The 17,936-nt window shown below is 50.7% G+C and overlaps 7 protein-coding genes across 7 annotated transcripts; 2 read left to right on the top strand and 5 right to left on the bottom strand.

Moving 5' to 3' along the window:
* Positions 1-527: 527 nt before the first annotated feature.
* On the top strand, positions 528-1,017 carry CGGC5_v005029 (uncharacterized protein; the record flags this gene model as incomplete). The annotated part of the gene is made up of 2 exons (XM_032031167.1): positions 528-771; positions 938-1,017. 2 exons carry the CDS (start codon positions 528-530, stop codon positions 1,015-1,017), a joined length of 324 nt encoding a protein of 107 aa, XP_031893082.1.
* A 192-nt stretch (positions 1,018-1,209) lies between these two features.
* On the bottom strand, positions 1,210-2,487 carry CGGC5_v005028 (uncharacterized protein; the record flags this gene model as incomplete). The annotated part of the gene is made up of 1 exon (XM_032031156.2): positions 1,210-2,487. One exon carries the CDS (start codon positions 2,485-2,487, stop codon positions 1,210-1,212), a length of 1,278 nt encoding a protein of 425 aa, XP_031893081.2.
* Positions 2,488-4,229: 1,742 nt separating this feature from the next.
* On the bottom strand, positions 4,230-7,367 carry Nuggc-1 (Nuclear GTPase SLIP-GC; the record flags this gene model as incomplete). Its single annotated transcript, XM_066151382.1, has 17 exons — positions 4,230-4,537; positions 4,596-4,687; positions 4,739-4,859; positions 4,920-5,123; positions 5,177-5,186; positions 5,238-5,296; positions 5,356-5,434; positions 5,487-5,865; positions 5,920-5,950; positions 6,002-6,006; positions 6,077-6,201; positions 6,258-6,439; positions 6,496-6,551; positions 6,608-6,641; positions 6,753-7,059; positions 7,111-7,163; positions 7,217-7,367. The coding sequence occupies 17 exons, from the start codon at positions 7,365-7,367 to the stop codon at positions 4,230-4,232; spliced, it is 2,196 nt and encodes a 731-aa protein (XP_066009213.1).
* Positions 7,368-8,998: 1,631 nt separating this feature from the next.
* On the bottom strand, positions 8,999-11,018 carry CGGC5_v005026 (uncharacterized protein; the record flags this gene model as incomplete). The annotated part of the gene is made up of 4 exons (XM_066151381.1): positions 8,999-9,503; positions 9,818-10,175; positions 10,226-10,680; positions 10,726-11,018. The coding sequence occupies 4 exons, from the start codon at positions 11,016-11,018 to the stop codon at positions 8,999-9,001; spliced, it is 1,611 nt and encodes a 536-aa protein (XP_066009212.1).
* A 657-nt stretch (positions 11,019-11,675) lies between these two features.
* On the bottom strand, positions 11,676-12,703 carry tfdA-4 (Alpha-ketoglutarate-dependent 2,4-dichlorophenoxyacetate dioxygenase; the record flags this gene model as incomplete). The annotated part of the gene is made up of 2 exons (XM_032031123.1): positions 11,676-12,491; positions 12,548-12,703. The coding sequence occupies 2 exons, from the start codon at positions 12,701-12,703 to the stop codon at positions 11,676-11,678; spliced, it is 972 nt and encodes a 323-aa protein (XP_031893078.1).
* A 923-nt stretch (positions 12,704-13,626) lies between these two features.
* CGGC5_v005024 (uncharacterized protein) lies at positions 13,627-14,271 on the bottom strand (the record flags this gene model as incomplete). Its single annotated transcript, XM_032031112.2, has 2 exons — positions 13,627-13,871; positions 13,932-14,271. 2 exons carry the CDS (start codon positions 14,269-14,271, stop codon positions 13,627-13,629), a joined length of 585 nt encoding a protein of 194 aa, XP_031893077.2.
* A 488-nt stretch (positions 14,272-14,759) lies between these two features.
* On the top strand, positions 14,760-16,250 carry CGGC5_v005023 (uncharacterized protein; the record flags this gene model as incomplete). The annotated part of the gene is made up of 3 exons (XM_032031101.1): positions 14,760-14,889; positions 14,951-16,057; positions 16,117-16,250. 3 exons carry the CDS (start codon positions 14,760-14,762, stop codon positions 16,248-16,250), a joined length of 1,371 nt encoding a protein of 456 aa, XP_031893080.1.
* Positions 16,251-17,936: the final 1,686 nt, after the last annotated feature.

Below are 17,936 nucleotides of genomic sequence, written 5' to 3'. Positions count from 1 at the left end.
ATCCGTAAATCCCGACACAAGCGCGCCCACATGTAGTAAGTATACGTGATACGTGACTTCGTGTAGTTTGGTGCAGCTCCTCTGGCTTAAATCTTCGACGAGAAAGCCAGAGTGGTTCTGCGATGCTCATCTCTCAGCTAGAGGCAATTCTCAGTGACTACGGACCTCATTCTAAAGCGCTCGCTGATCTTGGACCATACCTACCCTCAGAGGCTAAATAGGCCCATCGGTTGCGGGAGCAAAGTGATGTGGAGTTCGCGGCGTGCCAAGCGGTTACAAGTCGCTGAAATGCAATCATGACTCAAAGACATTGACTTTTCGACGGCCGCAATGAGGACCGTGACCCGTCGTAAGAGATGTCTCTACGTAGGACTTTACCTTACGGACCTACTATTGTTAATAATGTCGAAGTTATTAAAGACGTGCATGTCGGCCTCAACAATCAGTGAACTCGGTTAGCTACCTCAGCCACTCTTTCGCACCACTCTCGCTTTGGAACCTTGATACCCATTCACATCAACGACAACATGAAGTCCTCAATCGTTTTCGCCGCCATGGCGTCCTTCCTTGGCGCCGCTTCGGCTGTTGATCTAGTCTGCTATGGCACTGGAGTTCCTTCGCCTATCAGGAAGGGCGATATTGAGTTTGCTATCAAGAACCGGCCGACTGAGCTGGGCATTCCCGGAGGCACAAAGTTTACATATCGCTTCAAAACTTGCATCGACCCTGAGAACAGCCCCAAGGAGGTCGCTGTAATTACAACACCCAGCAGTAAGTTCCTATTACCACTGATTGTACATTCATGTGGCCGAAAACGATTGGCCTTTGCCAGCTCCTCTCCTTCATCAACGGGCCTTGCAAAACTGCCCTGCCATCCCTAGTCGTAGCCCGTACTGGTTTATCCACCGAGTCAAAGTTGCTAACAACTACAACCTAGTCACGAGAGAAGGATCGGTCAAGCTGGCGAACGGCGTCATCGAGTGTAGCACTGACGGGCCCCCGGACTCCACCTGTTAAGCGTGGATGATTGTCGTTTGAGCGCTGCGTTTTTAGATATCAAATTCATTCCCAGCAAATTCCTCTGAGGTCGCTTTCTTGAAATTGTTAATTGGTGGCTACTAAATTGTGAACACGACTGAGAGCAACACTTAAGGCTTGACGCCCTGGATTATGTGCTGCAGCCAAATTTCATGCTCCTCTCCTCGCATCTCAAGACTTGACCCCGCCTGCATTGTGCCGGATTTCCTGGTACATTTGCTCCTCTCCAAGATACTCCGCATCATATCTGAATCGGTCCTTCGATATAGTAGTTGGGAAAGAGTCCGTTCTTCCCTTCCATCTGCCCGCATATCTCAACTCAAACAGCATGCGCATGACTTGCAGATTTTCATCTCGCTCCCATCTCTTAGCTTTTGTCGCTCCGTATCCTGATTTCTTCTGCAGAAAGATCGTCGTGGGTTCCAGGACAAACGACAGTCCAATAATTACGAATCCCACTGCTAGTAGAAGCGATAGTCCCAAGATGGAAAAGTTGAGTGTCCCCTGGGCATCCCTGGTAATCTGAGACTTACACATGGCTTCGTGTGCAACTTGTACCTGCTCTTGGGCTTCCGAGCTGTTTGCGCTGGCATTCCAAGCTTTGAAGATCGATCCTGGCACAGCAATTGAGGGGCCCGTGGCATACTCCGTCACTTGGTGCTGTAGCTTGGACAGAGCATCGGCGAAAAGGCGTCCCATCTCCCTCTTCCACTGGTCGGAAGGCAATTTGAGCTGCGTCAATTCCGCCACCAACTCTTGTGCCTCGAGAAAGCTCTGTGTGCGTGTCCATATCAAATGGTAGAATGATGATATCGAAAGATGGAATAACAGTCGCTCTACAGTTGCCAGTTGTACCGGATCGAGCTCCAAACGCTCTTCTCGCGCGCTAGACATAATTTCGCCACTCCCTACCAGAGAAGTGCAGATGCCGTTATTGGGATTGCAAATCTCATGCCTGTCGGCACAAGCAATAGGGCTTACGTATCGGTCGGGTTGATAGTAAGTGGTACCACCCTCAGTATCCACAGGAATATTGGCTCCAAAAACAGGATCGTCATTTGGTTGCAGATGAAGGACTGAGTTGGGTGCGATGAACATCAGTGTGATATCCCTGTGGTCGAGGGCCAACGCATCTATCGGTGTCCAGTAGTTGTCGGTTCTGTGGGCGAATGAGACGTAGACTCCAGTGCCATATCCAGTGTGCATGTTCTGTCCATACTTGTTGTAGATATGCGTATAATTACGAGATTGCAGGTTCCCATATAGATACTTGATCAGAACGTTGTCTTCCCACCCGAAAGTCTCTGCTTCGCTTCCGTTCACATCTCGGGCGAACCTGGACCCTGTGATGAGTGGAGCACACACGGTTTCTCTTCGGTAATTGACGCGATATTTTTCAGCCCGATTGATACCCAAATGCGATTGTGAATTGATCACCTCCGACTCCATTTTGAAAGCGCTGGCTCCGGTGGTTCCCACGCAGATGTCGCCCGCAAAAGGACATTCGACAGATGTTCCCGTCCAGCGTATCGAAGAGACGGGTAGACTGTCGCACGAGGCCGCTGAAGAGTTTGTGTAGCACTGTCGAGCATAGACTGAAGCCATGGAGTTGTCGTAGGTTGATTTCTGTTGGAGAGCGTCCCTGTCCGCCGGTTCAAATGCACCACAATCGCCCGCAGCCAATAATCGGAATTGTGTGGCACCGTCCGAGATACGAGACGAGAATATGGCTGCAACTGCAAAGACCCCAACGTATAATACCCCGCCAATGGCCCATGGAAGTGTTCTGAGGAGCGGGTAGTTCGCGTGGCCCCGCCAATTCCAAGCCTGACGGAGAAACAACCCAGTGGCGGCCATTGGTGTCGGTGTGTTTCGGAGAATCAGTTGTCGCTGGTAGTACAATCCATCATGTTCACCCCCAGATGCAAGGATCTGATGGCATACAAATGTGACAATCCTCCAGAGCCTTGTTGCGACCACAGTGACGAATGTTGCGATGAAGGCAAGCAGAAGAGCCCCGTCGCGGGCGGACATGGTGATCGTGGCGCCCAGAACTCTACCATGGCTCCAGTCAATCCAGACTCCCGTGTGAATTTCTTGAGACATGGTCACCAAATTCGTCGACGGCAGACGCTGTTTGCTGTGCAATGGGCGACCTCGCTGCTATTGTTCACGGATTTCGTTCAAAATCCTACCAGGCCTAATCACTCTTAAAGAGTCGGACCCGGAACAATTTACTGAGTCAACAGCCCCCCTCGTGACGATTTCCGTACCGCTGATTGGAATGGTTTGTGATAGCTCCACCACTCCTCTGAGTCGATGCCAAGAAATGTGGCTGAAAGCTGAAAATGCATCACGCTATGAGTTCCGTGAAGCGCCTTGGCGACTCAAGGCGGGGTGCAATGCACTGCGGCAGGCCCTGGAGCAACTTTCATGGGTGTAGCCTCTATTAGTTCGATCAATGTCACATCGTATGGCAACGGTCTTGTTTGGGCGACGCGCATTTGGACTATTGCTTCTCGCAGATGACCCAGGCGCAGTCAAGACGAAGAGATCTGGAGAAGCTCTCTTCCTCGTCACGGTGTTGCGAATTTTGGGCTACTTCAACGGATGCTCAGAGACTACTCGTACCGAGTAAGAACGCGTTCACCATATCTGGGAATGTTGTCTATTGGGCCAAGAGCTTGCCCAGAAAAGGAATCATTTCCGTGCCTTGGCCTCGCTTAAGATTTCCAAATATGCATGCCATTGGCTACAGCATCTCGACCGTACCTACAGAATGAGGTTCCCGTAATTATCGCACAATACTTTCACGTGCGCGTAGGAGCACCCGACCATGCAAGACCCTGAAGTAATTCTTCGCGGTGGCAAGCCTGCACATATTGCAGCAATAATTAGGGTGCCTGCAACTTCTCGGGCTGAGTACGGGTCTTCTGTTCGATTTCGGAAATTGGAAATTGGAAATTGAGGTCATATTAGCGGGCATGTCGAAGACAAGAGCGTCTAAACCCAGACATGGGGCGATAGAGTCACGAATCAGAGGGTCAATAGAAAAAAAAGGCACGATAGGGACAAAAGGAACGACAAGAACGAGAGGTCCTGGGGCGGTAGTGCGCCGCCCTGTCGCTCAGCAGACTCAAAATCAATGCCTGTTTGAGGATAACTATGCGTCGTAATAAGAGACCGAGATATTACTGAGAAGTCAAGATATCCCTGATGCGTTCCAGCTGCTCCTTGGCCCGACCGATTTCAATCTCTAGGCATTGTCTAAGTTCCGGGTTTTCCTCGCTTTCCATTGCAACATTCTCGTCCCTAATCATGTCGGAAGATGTGCTCATGAGACCAAGCTCATCTTTAATCGAGTCCTGGAGATCCTTCTGGAATTCATCTGCCAAAGTCTTCCATCTTCTTCGGAACTCTCGCATGTGATTCACAAAGAAGTCTTGGCTCTGCACCGTGCCGTTGATGATCCCCTTCCGTCGTTGGTCGCTTCCCCTGCCTGCATCGAGTATTAGCCACATGGAGAGGCGCCGGGACAGAGACCCAAAATATCATACCATACTCCATGTTACAGCGCCTGTAAGACTCTTCCATTGCCTGACCGACGATCGAGGTCCGGATTCCTGTAAGGGCATCTACTTCCAGGGCACTTTCAGAACAGTTAGCATAGAGCCAGGCTTGGTTGAGAAGAATACCTCACCGAACGTCATCCTGGAATGTCTCTCTCAAAGACTCCATCCTGAATAAAATTTGACTGGTACGCGCAAGCAATACCTCCTCAATTACATCGTTGACCTCCGGGAAAGCTTCGAGTTCCGCAGCTAGCAGGCAAGCGATCAGCAAACGTCATTCGTAAGAATGAAAACTGCTGAGGCCCTTACAGAGTAGTTCCATGGCCGCATCCATCTCATCCTCAAGATTTTCAACACCTGTATTGAGTCTACCCTGGACTGACGAGAGCATCTGCTTCCATTGCGGAGTCAAATCTCTGGCCATCTTGGCAATGATGTCCTGATTCCAATCATGAGGCCCTACGGCGGGAGTGCAATAATTCCCGTAGTTGCGGCAAAAAGCACCGTAGGTCTCTGATTATTCAATCAGCGGATAGCCAAGGCATTGCGACAGAACCTGGACTCACGATGCGCCCACTACAATCATTATCAGTCAGAATGCTTCACAGACTGGCTCAGTCTACTCACACCGTACCATTCTCGCGTTGCATTTACGGCTGTCCTTTTCCATCGATCTGTTCGTTGATCTAGATAGCTCCAATAAGCCCATTAGACCGGGATGATCAGGAGACTAAAGTGACCCTACCATCGTACACCTGGTTCTGGAAATGCTCTCTGGTTGCTCTACCCACACGTCTGAGATCTGAGCCGCGGCCTGTCAAATTCTACTAGCCAATCAGTAAAACACGAGCCAGCGATGTCGGTCTTTCAGCTTACCTCTCTCAGCTGACGCTCTATCTTGTCCAGAGTTCTGCGAACAGCCGATTTCTGTTCCGCATTGGCACTTCCAGCTCCAGACTCAACCCACAATGCGGCCTCTCCAAGCAAAGCAGGGATGTCATTGGTGACAAATTTGGTAGCAAGTCTCAACTGACTCTCCGCGATGATGGAGAGACAGTGCTTCCGCAGAGCAATGATTCCGCTCAGTTGCAAAGAGGGGATTGCCTCGTCTTTCGGTAACATGGCCTTGGACCAGTACTCCGTGTTGCTGATGCAGAAAACATGAACAATCCCACCTCGGACCTTGTCTCGATAGCTGGCTTGAAGCTTCTTCGTAACCTCTGCGTTTCGAGTCTCGACCAAGAAGGTTTTGAGACTAAGTTCGACAGGTTAGCGAAAACAACAACTCGCTACCGTCCTGTTAATCTACTTAGTCATGTAGTTTCTGTCCCAAAATTTTCCTGAAGCCATATCATCAGCAATCTGGATCGCATTAGGCAGGGAAGTCGAACTCTTTCTTTCTTAAGTCCCGATGGAGATCATACATCTCGTCCTCCTCTTCTTTTGTGAGATCTTCATCATCTTACTCGTCCAACAAACGCTTGATTTCATCAATTTGGCCCCTGGCAGTCGCAACTTCGGCGCTCAGCTGCTGTATACGTTTCGCTCGCTGACCCTTCCAGTCGTTCTTTGCCTCCGACGCTTGAATATCCTGAGCATTCAGTATTAGCAACACTGAATCACGATTGGGTTTCAGCACAGCCTTACATCAGATCTAGTGCAGACGATTCCCACTTTACTCAGACCGGCTCTTCGCGCAAGTTCAAAGACGCTCGCCACGCCTACATCTGTCGTTGCGCGGCCAATATTGCACACAGCAAACACCTCGTCGCACTCGAAGAGGTATCGTTCTGTAATGCTTCTTCGCGCAGAGTTCAAGTCTCGAAGTCCTTGATCAGGGCATAAGTTATCCTATGTGTAATCACAATTCTGGTGGTGTACTTACCAGGAAGGTCTACGAGCACCAGTCCCTTACTGAGTATGTGCGCGTCGAGAAATACCCTGTGACCTTTGAGCAAGGATCCCTCACCATCTCTTGTAGCAAAGAACCGCCTTACTTGATCTTTCGTACGAAGGGCCAGATTGCCGGGCCTTATGACCCAGGCGCCTCGGATGTAAGTTGTATTAAGAAGTCTGAGCAGCTTTCCTTGGAGCTTCTGTTGTGACTTCCTCCGAGTTCTGGAACGCCATCCTCAAGCCAACGCCTGAAAGTCCACAACACAAAGCCTTCCGGCTCTGTTGTAAGGAAGGCTTCGTTTCCAAGTCGCCCTCGGAACAGGGCTCGAAAAGTGTCCCGAGCAACACCGGCGTGCTCCTTAGCCTCCTCCAGCCCATCTGCTACAGTCATCTCTTCTGCATGTAAGTGAAATCTGCGGTACGATTGCAATAGATGAGTGACTTGTTCCATCAAATCGTCTTGAGTAAACAGCTCCACGTCAACTTGGAAATCATCCCTCATGTCGTAATGATACTCCGTGACAACACAAGTACAGGCCGCTCCACTATTGCTCTGTAAAATAATGAGTGAATATCTTAGCCTCTTTCCAGAATTGATGCCTACCGTTCTTGCCAGGCCCTTCTGATGTAGGAGAGAGTTCAATAGACTACTTTTACCTGATGTGTTTTAGCTGCAGGCGGTGTTTTCCGTTAGATGGGCAATTCCTTACCGACACCAGAGTCACCAACAAAGCCGACAGTACGAGTCGGGGGGCATTGAAACCGAGACAGATCTCTGGCCCGCTTATGCAGCCTCTTGATGGCGGAGTCCGGATCAATGTGGAGTGGGCTGCTTCCCAGAACCCGAGCCAATCTAGACATGAGCGTCTTCGCTTCTATAAACGCGTTTTGGACTTCCGGATGGTGAAAGCGATCAGTAGGCAGCTCTTCGTCTTTCACGTCGTGAGGAGCTTGATTTGTTCTTGATACCCTGCGTGATCGACGAGGCGGGCGTGGACTCAAGGACGTTTGTCGAAGCCCGAATACGGGGGAACTTGCTTCTGGCTCTTGGTTTTCTGTCGTGACGGAGACAGACGGAAGAGCCCGTTGGAGTTCCGCCATTCCTAACTCTTCAGAGCCGCCATCGAGTGTGAGTTCATTCAGAAGAGGCCCGATTGCCTCAATCTCTGCAGTACTTCGTGTACGACTGGCCCTCGATGAACTCGGTTGACGATAAATGTGTCCACCATCGGTAGAAACAGTGGATGGAGTCACACTCGACACGGAAGGTGTTCTAACAGGACTGGTCGACGACCTGGAAGCTGAGTCGAGCGCGAGAGCCCTGCTTTGGGGCCGACCTGCCGGAGAAAACGGAGTTCCTCTCGTAGTCTCCGGTGTCTTCGTGTCTTGATCCGAGGGCGATGACCCACGGAAAATGAACATGCCATCTCTTGCAGGAGTCGGTAACAGGTTCCGTTCGGTGTCGGATGACGATGCTGACGAATGGTCGGAGTTGGTTGGTCCAGGGCTTGAATTCCCCTCCTCATCTTCTGGGTCGAGGGAAGCAGGCGAGAAAGTTCGAGGTGTAAAGTTGGCTGAAGACGTTGAGGATGATTGAGTTGCCGCAGATCCAGCTGCGGGGTTCTCCTCGGAGTGACGATATTCCTGCGTTGAAATTAGGCTGGGATTTTACTGAAATTATGGCTACACATACGGCGATCTTCATTGCTAAGTGAATGAGTGGTATGATGACTGTAAGAAGGATGGAAAGAGTTACGCAGGGGTATGCCGTCCAGTTCTTGGGCAGGTGGTCACCTTATCATTGTCCGCCAGAACACGGTCTGCACCACCCGATCCCCTCCACCAAATCCAACGTTTTGCAGCGGCCAGATGTCTCAATTGGGGATCGCATGTCCGCCCAGCTGTCTCATTTCCAGAGGGTTATTCCACTTCCAGGCTCGTGTGGGTTGCATCGACAGCGGCCTGGAGGCGGCGCAGTTCTCCCCGTTGTTTCCAAGTTCAGCCGTACGACAAGGGCCCTCGACCGCACCAACACCAACGACCAACAGAGTAAACGCGCGCCAATCCGAATCTCATTGGACTTGATGATTCCATATGTGACACATTGAGTCAGTTATATGCATATCAAGTGGTTTCACTCTGGATATCGCCCGTCTACCGCAGTTAGGGAGGATCGCGCGAGTTTTACCATACAGAACGTGATGGCATGGATATCAATGATGAGGACAATAGGGTCGATGAAAAACACATGACGGGAACAATGATACGAAAGACGTCGGGGAACACGACGATAACGGAGACAATAAAATGAAATGGAATTTAATTAATTGAGAAGTTCTCCGCCTAGTCGGCAAAGCTGAAGGTCATGTGTAGGCACCACTGCAAACTTGTCGCCAACACGCATTCTGAACATGATAGTCAAGAGTGTGACCAGTAATACGACCAGATTTCAAGCCAATGTGACCCCTGGCATCCGCCGCAGAAATGCGACATTACAAAACGCTGTCAAAATTGAAACCGAATTGAACGTCTTGGTCAAGACCTCCCTGCTCACCAACACTCGCCAACCCCGGCCACAACGACCCGAACAAATAGCTCTCAAAGGACGTGAAGTCCGGTGTACCGCCCTCAAGACCTGCTTGGTCAGAAAGTTGTGGTGCAGACATACGATCCTCGCACCCAAATACACCAACACTGTCGGCGCCAGAATGAGGGGGCTCCTGCAGGGCCGCCTTGGGGGTCGTGTCGGCCACCAGCGTTGCCAATGAAGCAGTGTGATGTTGAGCAGCGGCCGCTTTCTTTGACCCGCTGGAACTCCACAGCTTTTCCAAAAGATCGCTGTATCCATGACAGATGTGCGACTCTGCCGATGAAACCTCCTTCAGAGCAGCGATGAACCGTTGGGCTAGACTTGCGACCTCTTCTTTTTGAGTGGTTCCCTGAATTGCGTCTGCGTCTAGGGCCTTATGCAAAAAGACAGCAGCATACAAGCCGTACCTACACCCATCGGTTAGTGTGCTTGCTTTTCCACATGGAAACTTAAAATCAAAGCAACTCACAGGTGGTACCGAGACGGTAGATAGCGAAGCGTGTGCTTTGGGTCCTGTTCGTTTATGACACCTAACAAACGCCTCGCAGCGCTCGTTGCTCCAATTATGTACCTTGCATCTGGGGAGGACGTGATGCCTTCAGGGAAGAACGAAGTAAGACATCTTTTGCCAGCATTTCTCTGCCCTTCTGATGCTCGTGGCCTCAATTTCCGTGTCACAACGGCATGAAACGAGAAAGCATTGATGTACAAGCACACATACTCATACAGCAAGCTTAGAGCAGCCCTTAGATTGGGCGAAGCTTTGAGGACCTTCCATCGCGAGTCCCAGTGTGTAGCTGACTCCATGAAGTCGTCAAGGTATCGAGGGTAATCTCCCTCATGAATCATCGACAGTGTCCTTTCAGTTGAGGAGTATAGAATCGCGTGTGCATTGTGCAGAATCTGAGTAAGTTCCAAGTTGGCTTGTAAGACTGAAGCATAGTCTTCAAATGTTGTAACAGGCGATGATTGGAGAGTGGGAAAGTCTTTAGCGGTGAAGTTCGACGAGAGGGAGGGGCCTCGAGACCAGAAGGATTGGCCGAGCCGGACGGATATTTGTCGATCAGCGATGTAAGTGACTGTTGTTGGTCAGTCAACTCTCTATAACAACGACGAGATTAATACGCACACATCCAGATGAGCCGATTCTGATCCTGATTCTGAGAGGTGCTGCTGCCGTAACCCCTGAAAGCTGCTCGATCCAGGCGAAGAGCGTATCCCAGTCTCACAGCCTGACCAACTACAGACCATGTAGTTCTCCCTTCTCTGAAAACGTCCTTCGGATTCCCAGAGGTCAAATGTTTACTCTCAACATGGGGCAGCCATTCAGATAGCAGTAAGAGGCCTTCAACGGTTCGAGGAGTCTGAGTCCAAGGAACCGCCAGCAGAACTTGGAGCAGCAGACTCTGAGCGTGATTCCAACAATAGCGATGAACAACTGAATGTTTCGTGGAGTCTCTGGATGCGATCGTGAGGATGACCGTTAGGAGGAAGAAGTCAACCCTACGAATGCGTTCCAAAGCTGACGATCCGAGGAGGTGGGCTGGTACTAAGGGGCAAAAGGGATGGTACTCCTGCGCATATCTTTGCAGTGAGCGGGGCACATAATATCATAGTCTCCTAACTTACATTGTGAGAAGCTCTGAAACCTCGTCCGGATGAACGACTCCAATTTGTGTCAACTCGTAGTTGTCCAAAATTGATCTCTGTTCCCCAAAAGAGCTGCCACGATTGCGGTGATTTGGTTTCGCAACCTGGCTGACCCCGAGTGCCGAGTTTGCTCCAGACTCTACCGACCCATCTTCCGCATGGTCAGGATCAAGGACGTACTGGTGACCTCCCCTGGGACGATTCTCCCTGGACATAGCCGGGCCAGATCGCGTCAGGATATGCAGCGCGTCAGACGGATTTCTAAGCCCCATTTCGGTGTTCTCGTCTGCTTCATGCATGTCCTCGTCACTCTCTTCTCCCGCCTCTTGCCCCCGCTGGATCAATATTTCATCACAGATCGCTGACGATGCAAGTCTTGGAGAGGGGTTCGGAGTTCCCGCCTGTTGACTTGAGGCGGCATCGGCATGCTCGACCGCATATTTTCGAGAACGTCCACGATCCGGTATGATACATTTACTTCCGGAGTAGTAACACGATACACATGGAGGCTTCATGGGCTCTCCCACCCCTTCACTAAGATTCGGGTTAGCAGAGTTCAAGTCAGCTCCACGAGTCACACAGCTCCTACAAGTTGCATTTTGACTTGCGACTACGGCACCTGACGCAAGCCCGGTAAGATCTCTTCCCCGTTCCTAGTGTCATTCTTGGAATGCTCTGAAATTTTCAGGTCGGGGCCTTGTGTGATGATTCTACCCAGCTCAGAATTTGGCTGTCGCCGGTCCGAGTCGGTAATAAGTAGTGGGGTCCAAGCACGTCCGTCGGCAACGGGCGGCAAGGGACGGTAGCGGGCGGATGCGGACGGTCGCGGGCCGCAACGATAAAGACTTCGAAGACACAAGACATCGTATCATTTTTACATCGTGAAAGCTATCATGCCAAGTAGTCAAACTCAAAGCTCCACAGGCCCTTCACGGCAACCCCTGCCTCACATCAGTATGCTCGTTTAGTCCCCAAGCCTGGCTACTGTCATCATGCACTGTCGCCCGTCTCATGTCCCTGCTATACTTGTAAGCGAACTCCCCTCCGACTGCGCGGTGCATCGTCGCTGTGTTATCCCAAATGACTAGGTCTCCGACATCCTTCCACTCCACCATGACACGGTACTTGTCTTGTGTCGCATGCTCAAAGAGCTTCTCGAACAGCTCCTGTGACTCCTTCGGCCCAAGACCTTCGATGTGATGAATATGCATCGCAAGATACAAGTTCATCCGGCCGGACCTCTCATGCCTCTGCACGAGTCTGTGCCGTCCCATCGGATAATCTGCCGGTTCGAAATTCGCAAAATGCTCCGGCGCAGCCAACTTCTTCGAATGCAGGATCGAATGACACGCAACATAGTTCTTTTCCAGAAGCTCCTTCTTGAAGTCATCATCGAGATCATCCCACGCCATCCTGGTATCGCAGAACTCCGTGTTGCCACCAGCACCCGGTGGCGGCAGCTGATGCGACAGCAGAAGCGAGTACCCTGCCCTTCGCGGGTTGAAGCTTGAGTCCACATGAAAGAAGGAGTTTCCTCGATTAGCCTGCGCCCGCGGACTTGCAGGTTCAACCAGCGAGCCGTCGGCTTCCATGTTGCCTACGTCAAACAGCTCGTCGTACTTGAGCCGGTTGGCGCGACCGGCCTTATTGTACGGCTTGACGTCATCGAGCTCGCCGAACATACGGGCAAGCGCGGTGTGGGTTTCGTCTGTCAGTCCAGTCTGACGAAGGACGACGACACCGTACTATATGATGCTTAGCCATAGCAGACAATTAGGTTATTAGAGTCATGCAAGTCTACCTTGGTGACGAGATCTTGAATGAGCTTGAAGTTCTCCTCTGTCACGCGCGGCGCAAACCGGAGCCCTTGGACTTCCACCCCGAAGCCTGGACTAAGCTCTCGGATTTGGGGAGCGTTGAGGGTGGCGGTGGTCGTCTGCGTGGATGTAATCGACATGGTGTTTGGATTCAGTTGACGAAGTGATATGTAAAAAGGAGAAGTGGTCGAACGATGCGCGTTTTGGAGATACTGCTGCACTGGTGATGAAGTTTGGCTGGGGAATTGGAGATGTTTATATAGACAGTGAACCATCTGGATAGTTCATCTTATTGGAGTTGGAACACCAAGTAGCCAAAAGGCCGATAGCAGGAAGCCCGTCCCTTGCCGCGGGATTGGACGGTTTACCAACACAGTGATACGGTCATCGGGAACACAGTACAGACAGTGAAGGCGGGGGAACTGACTTATATTCATGTATCCAATCAGCATGCCGGCAGGCAAGACCGCCTTATTTTCCTATGCCTGTTCGGCTATGATTCCTGTATTGCTACTATGAAGAACGGCGACCGTAGGGATAACGGTAACAACGGCGACAACAAAAACAACGACGACAACGACAGTAAGACAGACTATAACATTCTCGGCGTGGAATACTAGGCGGAAGTTCCCTGACTAGACAGCTCGCCATTACTAACAAACACGACCAAAACAGCGGCATATCTGGTGCGATGTAACGTCAGCATACTTGAGTATCGTGGGCATTGGCATTTACGCAGCATGGCTTGTACTTCATAGAAAGGTGTGAATGGAATTGAACCTACGCAGCTGTGGCGGCGAATATCTCTGCTCGCTTGGCCGTCGTGATGAGCCCGATATTCGACGCAAAGAGGATGGCAAAAACTGAAATCAGAACGAGTTTCGGCGTGCGGGTTTGTACAAAGTTCAATGCTATGATAGGGCCTAAGAGAAATATTACTGCTGTAACTAGAGTCACCAAGTTGACGGTGACAGTTATCGACCGTTGATTGAAGCGGGCAAAATAATTGACGCCGTCGTCAGACAGTTGTTTCTGAGATCAATACCTTGTCAGGCTTACCTGGTCAAAGTGCGAAGGGTGTGATTGAGCTTGCCTCTGTTACCCAATGCCGCTGGAGGAATCTGGACAGGTAGTCCATATCGTTGGGATTCCTCAATGTAACAAGATCGCTGGAATCTTTCAGGAATGATTTTGCCTTTCCACCCAGGATGTGATAAGGCTTCTCGAAGAAATGTCGTGCGGCAGCTAATGGGCGGTTTTCGGGATGCTTCAGTTGCGCAATCTGGCTTTGTAACAGGAGCATTTCATCTATAACGGAAAATCAGTCACTCGCAACTAGCTACATATAAGAGGGGTGTCTCTGATTACGATATTCGCGAAGTCTTTCGCGTAGTTGTCTTATGAGATCCATTCTTTCTTTGGCATCCTGCCGGGAGCTGGGTGCCTCTGCCCGAGATTGCTCAACGAGTGTTTCCCACGTACTCGCAGCATCTTTCAAATCCATATCGTCGCTCTGTGCGGTGTTTAATTGTATATGTTCCAGACGCTTTTCCAACTCGAGAATCTCGCTCTGCATGTAGAGCAGGTTCGCGGCGGACAGCGTGTCGAACTTTCGGAAAATAAGGGTTTCATTGTCGATGCCTCGCGCCAGCCACGATGCTGCCGCTAGATATCCACCGTGCCTTTCAAAATACTCACCGTTGTGCATTTCTGACTTGGGGGGATTTTTACGTTGTTCCCAGGGACATTTGGTTAGCACAAATGAATGATGAGCTACACCAGTCGAATTTGAGGCTGACGTGCGTCATGCCGCTTATCAAAGAGAATATCCCGCCAATTCGCCCGGTCACAATGCTCGTAGTGATATGTGAGCCAATCAACTTGATAAGGCTTAGACTTCAGCCGCTGTCAGCACGTCTGAGTCATCTGGCCGTCTAGGCCATAGCCTGAAATCACAACGCGCATGAGCAGGCTGGGTCATTCTGGCTTCAACCTCATCCCTACTGAGTCCCCCTACCCCCCAGCATATCTCGAAAACATTGGTTCTGGCCTTTGAAAGTTCTGTTACTTCTCGCATACTATGTCCAGACACTGCGTTAAAGAGGGTTTTGAATCACGGTGGAAACCTTGCCTAACAAAGCGCGGGATGCACGTCTGAAGGTCTCCGCTTTTGGCCACATCTGGAAAATCGCAATAATGGCGTTGCACCCCGACACCAACTCTTTCATTCCAGAGATCCGCCTCGGTGACGTTGTCGTCGGTAGAACAGGCGTAATCCAGTACGATATCGGGAAATGGCCTTCCTCTGACGGAGACGATCGCCAGAGTATGATCTCTAGAACCCTAAACCTGGCTTTGTATTTCGGTCGGCGGCTAATAAATCACAGTGATTCAGGACAAACCATTACGATGGTTTCAGCAAGGGATTCCTCTGAAGCGCTTATTAAGTTCCTCTGAAGCTCAGCTCGTCGAAAGTTTGCCAGAAAAGCCGACTATAGCGCGGATCAAGCTCATTGCGGATGGAGATGACAGGTACCGGGTACCTGTAAATGTGCCTGACATGCTCCGGCAGACACTTGCGACTATCAAGCATATTCAGTCCTCCGCTGCTAGAGGAGACTCTTCGTCAACGCAGAAATTTGTGGCGTCTGGGAGAAGCAGGTCGACGAGGCAAGGCTTGACACTTGAAGTAAATGGAAGGGTTAACGGGATGGCGGTGGTGGCATTCCCTGACACAGGATCCTGCTTCGACATCATATCCGAGGAGAAGGCAACATTGTTGGGTCTGGGACCCGTACCAGGCACGCATGGCCAGATGTCTTTGCCCAACGGAAATAAGGCAATGTCTCCCGGCCAGGTGCAGTTGGCCTTCAACTTCGACGGAGAAGAGGAAACGCACGACCTTCTCTGCAGCATCTTGCCCGGGACAACTCGGGACCTGGTCCTGGGCAGTGTGTTCCTCAAGGCCACTAAAACAATGACAAGCTACGCTCACAGGGTGAAGAGGATCTTCTGCAAGCTGGCCCAGCCGTCTTTGAACCTCATCGGCGCTGAACAAGATTTTCTTGGCGGCTACATCAACGGCAGAGAGTGCCTGGCAGTGCCAGACACGGGGTCAGACGTGATGGACATATCACTCAAGCATGCCCGCCGTTTGGGCCTAAAGGTCCATCGAAAGGCTCGCCACCGGACCTTGGTCGAGTTTCTCGACGGGTCACGGGTGCGCACGAAAGGGATCGCTGAAGCAGAATGGCAATTTGCCTACGGCGAACCTATAATCCGCTGCGACTTCCACGTTATCAAGGGCTTACCCGTCGATGCAGTCCTAAACAACACCATGCTGCATGAGCACGACGTGTTTAGACAATACGAGGGGCGCATCGGATCATCAGAAAGCCTTCAGTCCACCGCGAGCCTCGGCATCTATGGCATCTCGCTTGTGGAGGTATGCGAACAGAAGATTCGTTCTCTGTCGGACAGCTACTTGGACGACAGTAAGTTCCCCTGATGTCTGGAAGGCCTCTTGAATTGATCACTGACATTGGTTTTGCAGTTAAGTCAGACAACCCTTTCACCCCTGAGAAAATCGAGCGCGAGCGCGCACGCCGAGACGGAATCCGCGACGCCATCGCCCAAATCCCCGATGAAGTACTTCGCGCAACGAAGCAACACCAAGAGTACTTATGAAAAAGTTTGTGGGACGAACTCAGAAAACCACATCTCGAGGCAAACACCAGCGCTAGAACAACGCATGATAGGAACTCAAATACAAGCCACAGAAATCAAGGTAGTCAGAATGATTACTGGGTTCCCAAGGCAATACAGTCGAATAATATAGGGGCAAGACAACTAGAAGAAGGTCTGACGGTGAACGATAGCAACAGCTCGCAGGCGACGCAACGAAGTCGGACAGGACTGAAAGCTCTCAGGAGATTGTTCCGTTAGCTTTAAGGGGGAAGAGGAACCGCAACTATTGGACTACCATGATGCATAAACGGAGCGTTACGTCAACCTCAAAGGCGGTAATGATATATAGACGCAGAGGACGTCACTCTTGGAGCATAGCGACAACGACAAAAGATTATTGGATTCGATTAGAAGCGGGCGTTGGTGGTTTGGTCTTTGGAAAAGCGAGTTTTAAAGCAGGCGTTTAGACGCATTCATCCGCAAGGAGTTTATACACAATATACCCGTATTTCGAACACATCAAGACCAATCCCCATGCTTTCACCTAATTAATGCCTAGTTGACGCATCAACATTCCAGAACAAAATTTTCTCTACTGCACGGAAAATCTATCTGCGCTGGTCATGTATCATGTTCCCGTCAGCAGGTTCAAGTCATCACGTGTTTCAGCTGTTACCGTCTCGCCTTCAGTAACAGAAGACAAAGAGGACGACAAAAATAACTGCGAGGACGACAAGAAGAAAGAGCAGGGAGAGCAATAGGAATCTCAAACGCTACACAGCCTCCACTTAAACCCTTCCCGTCCCCGACACCCTCGAAACCTCGCCTCACTCATAATAAACCAAAGATCTATCAACCAGCATCTACACCCTCCCCTTCCCACTCCTCCCCCAATATCCTCAGCCTTCAGATTCAAACCCCAAGTAATCAACTCCAAGCCACAATCTACCTCCCCATATCCGAAATCACATTCAACCAAACAAAGGTCTCATCCCCAGCAACTATCAAACAATCCGCATGACGTAGTCCACCTCAGGCCGAACACCGCTCCTGCCCTGCTTCCTCCCCATCCACACAAACCAGCACGCCCCCAACCTCGTCCCAGTGCGCTCAACACGTCCACCACAACGTACTCTGGGCAATCTATCACCACATCGACCCCCACGAAGACCCAAGGCATCAGGCTTACCTCTCTAACCCCACAAAGCAATCAATCTCCTTTCTACCATAGCACCACAGGATCGACCGGCGCACCAAGACCACAACCTCACCTTCTAGAACACCATCCCGCATGAGACCAGCACCTTCCACAGTACATCCATTCATCATCATCACACCACATCACCACCACAAGGCACACATAATCTTCACTTAACTGTCGAGGCGACTTCCACTGTCTAAAGGTAATAATACATCCCACGCCTCGTACACCCAAAAGCCCGCCTTCGACCTCAACCTCGAACATAAGATCCCATCCATCGAGGCGTCAAAAACGAACTTCTAAAGACAAACGTCTAGGGCGAAAACAACCGCCAAAACCCGAGGCCTCGGAAAGATAATAATGAAAGAATACACACAAAGAAGCTTTTGTAATAAAGTCTAAAACAGTCAAGACGCAGCAAGCTTTCGGCCGCGACTGTTCGTCTCTTGATGCAAATCCGCATAGTAAACCCCGCCCCTCCGACG

Source organism: Colletotrichum fructicola (assembly GCF_000319635.2).
Source record: "Colletotrichum fructicola Nara gc5 chromosome Unknown KSG_Nara_v1_contig03, whole genome shotgun sequence".
In the NCBI taxonomy this organism is placed as follows: domain Eukaryota; kingdom Fungi; phylum Ascomycota; class Sordariomycetes; order Glomerellales; family Glomerellaceae; genus Colletotrichum; species Colletotrichum fructicola.
Note: the sequence above shows the minus strand (reverse complement) of the source record. Positions and strands in the feature narration are given on the sequence as shown.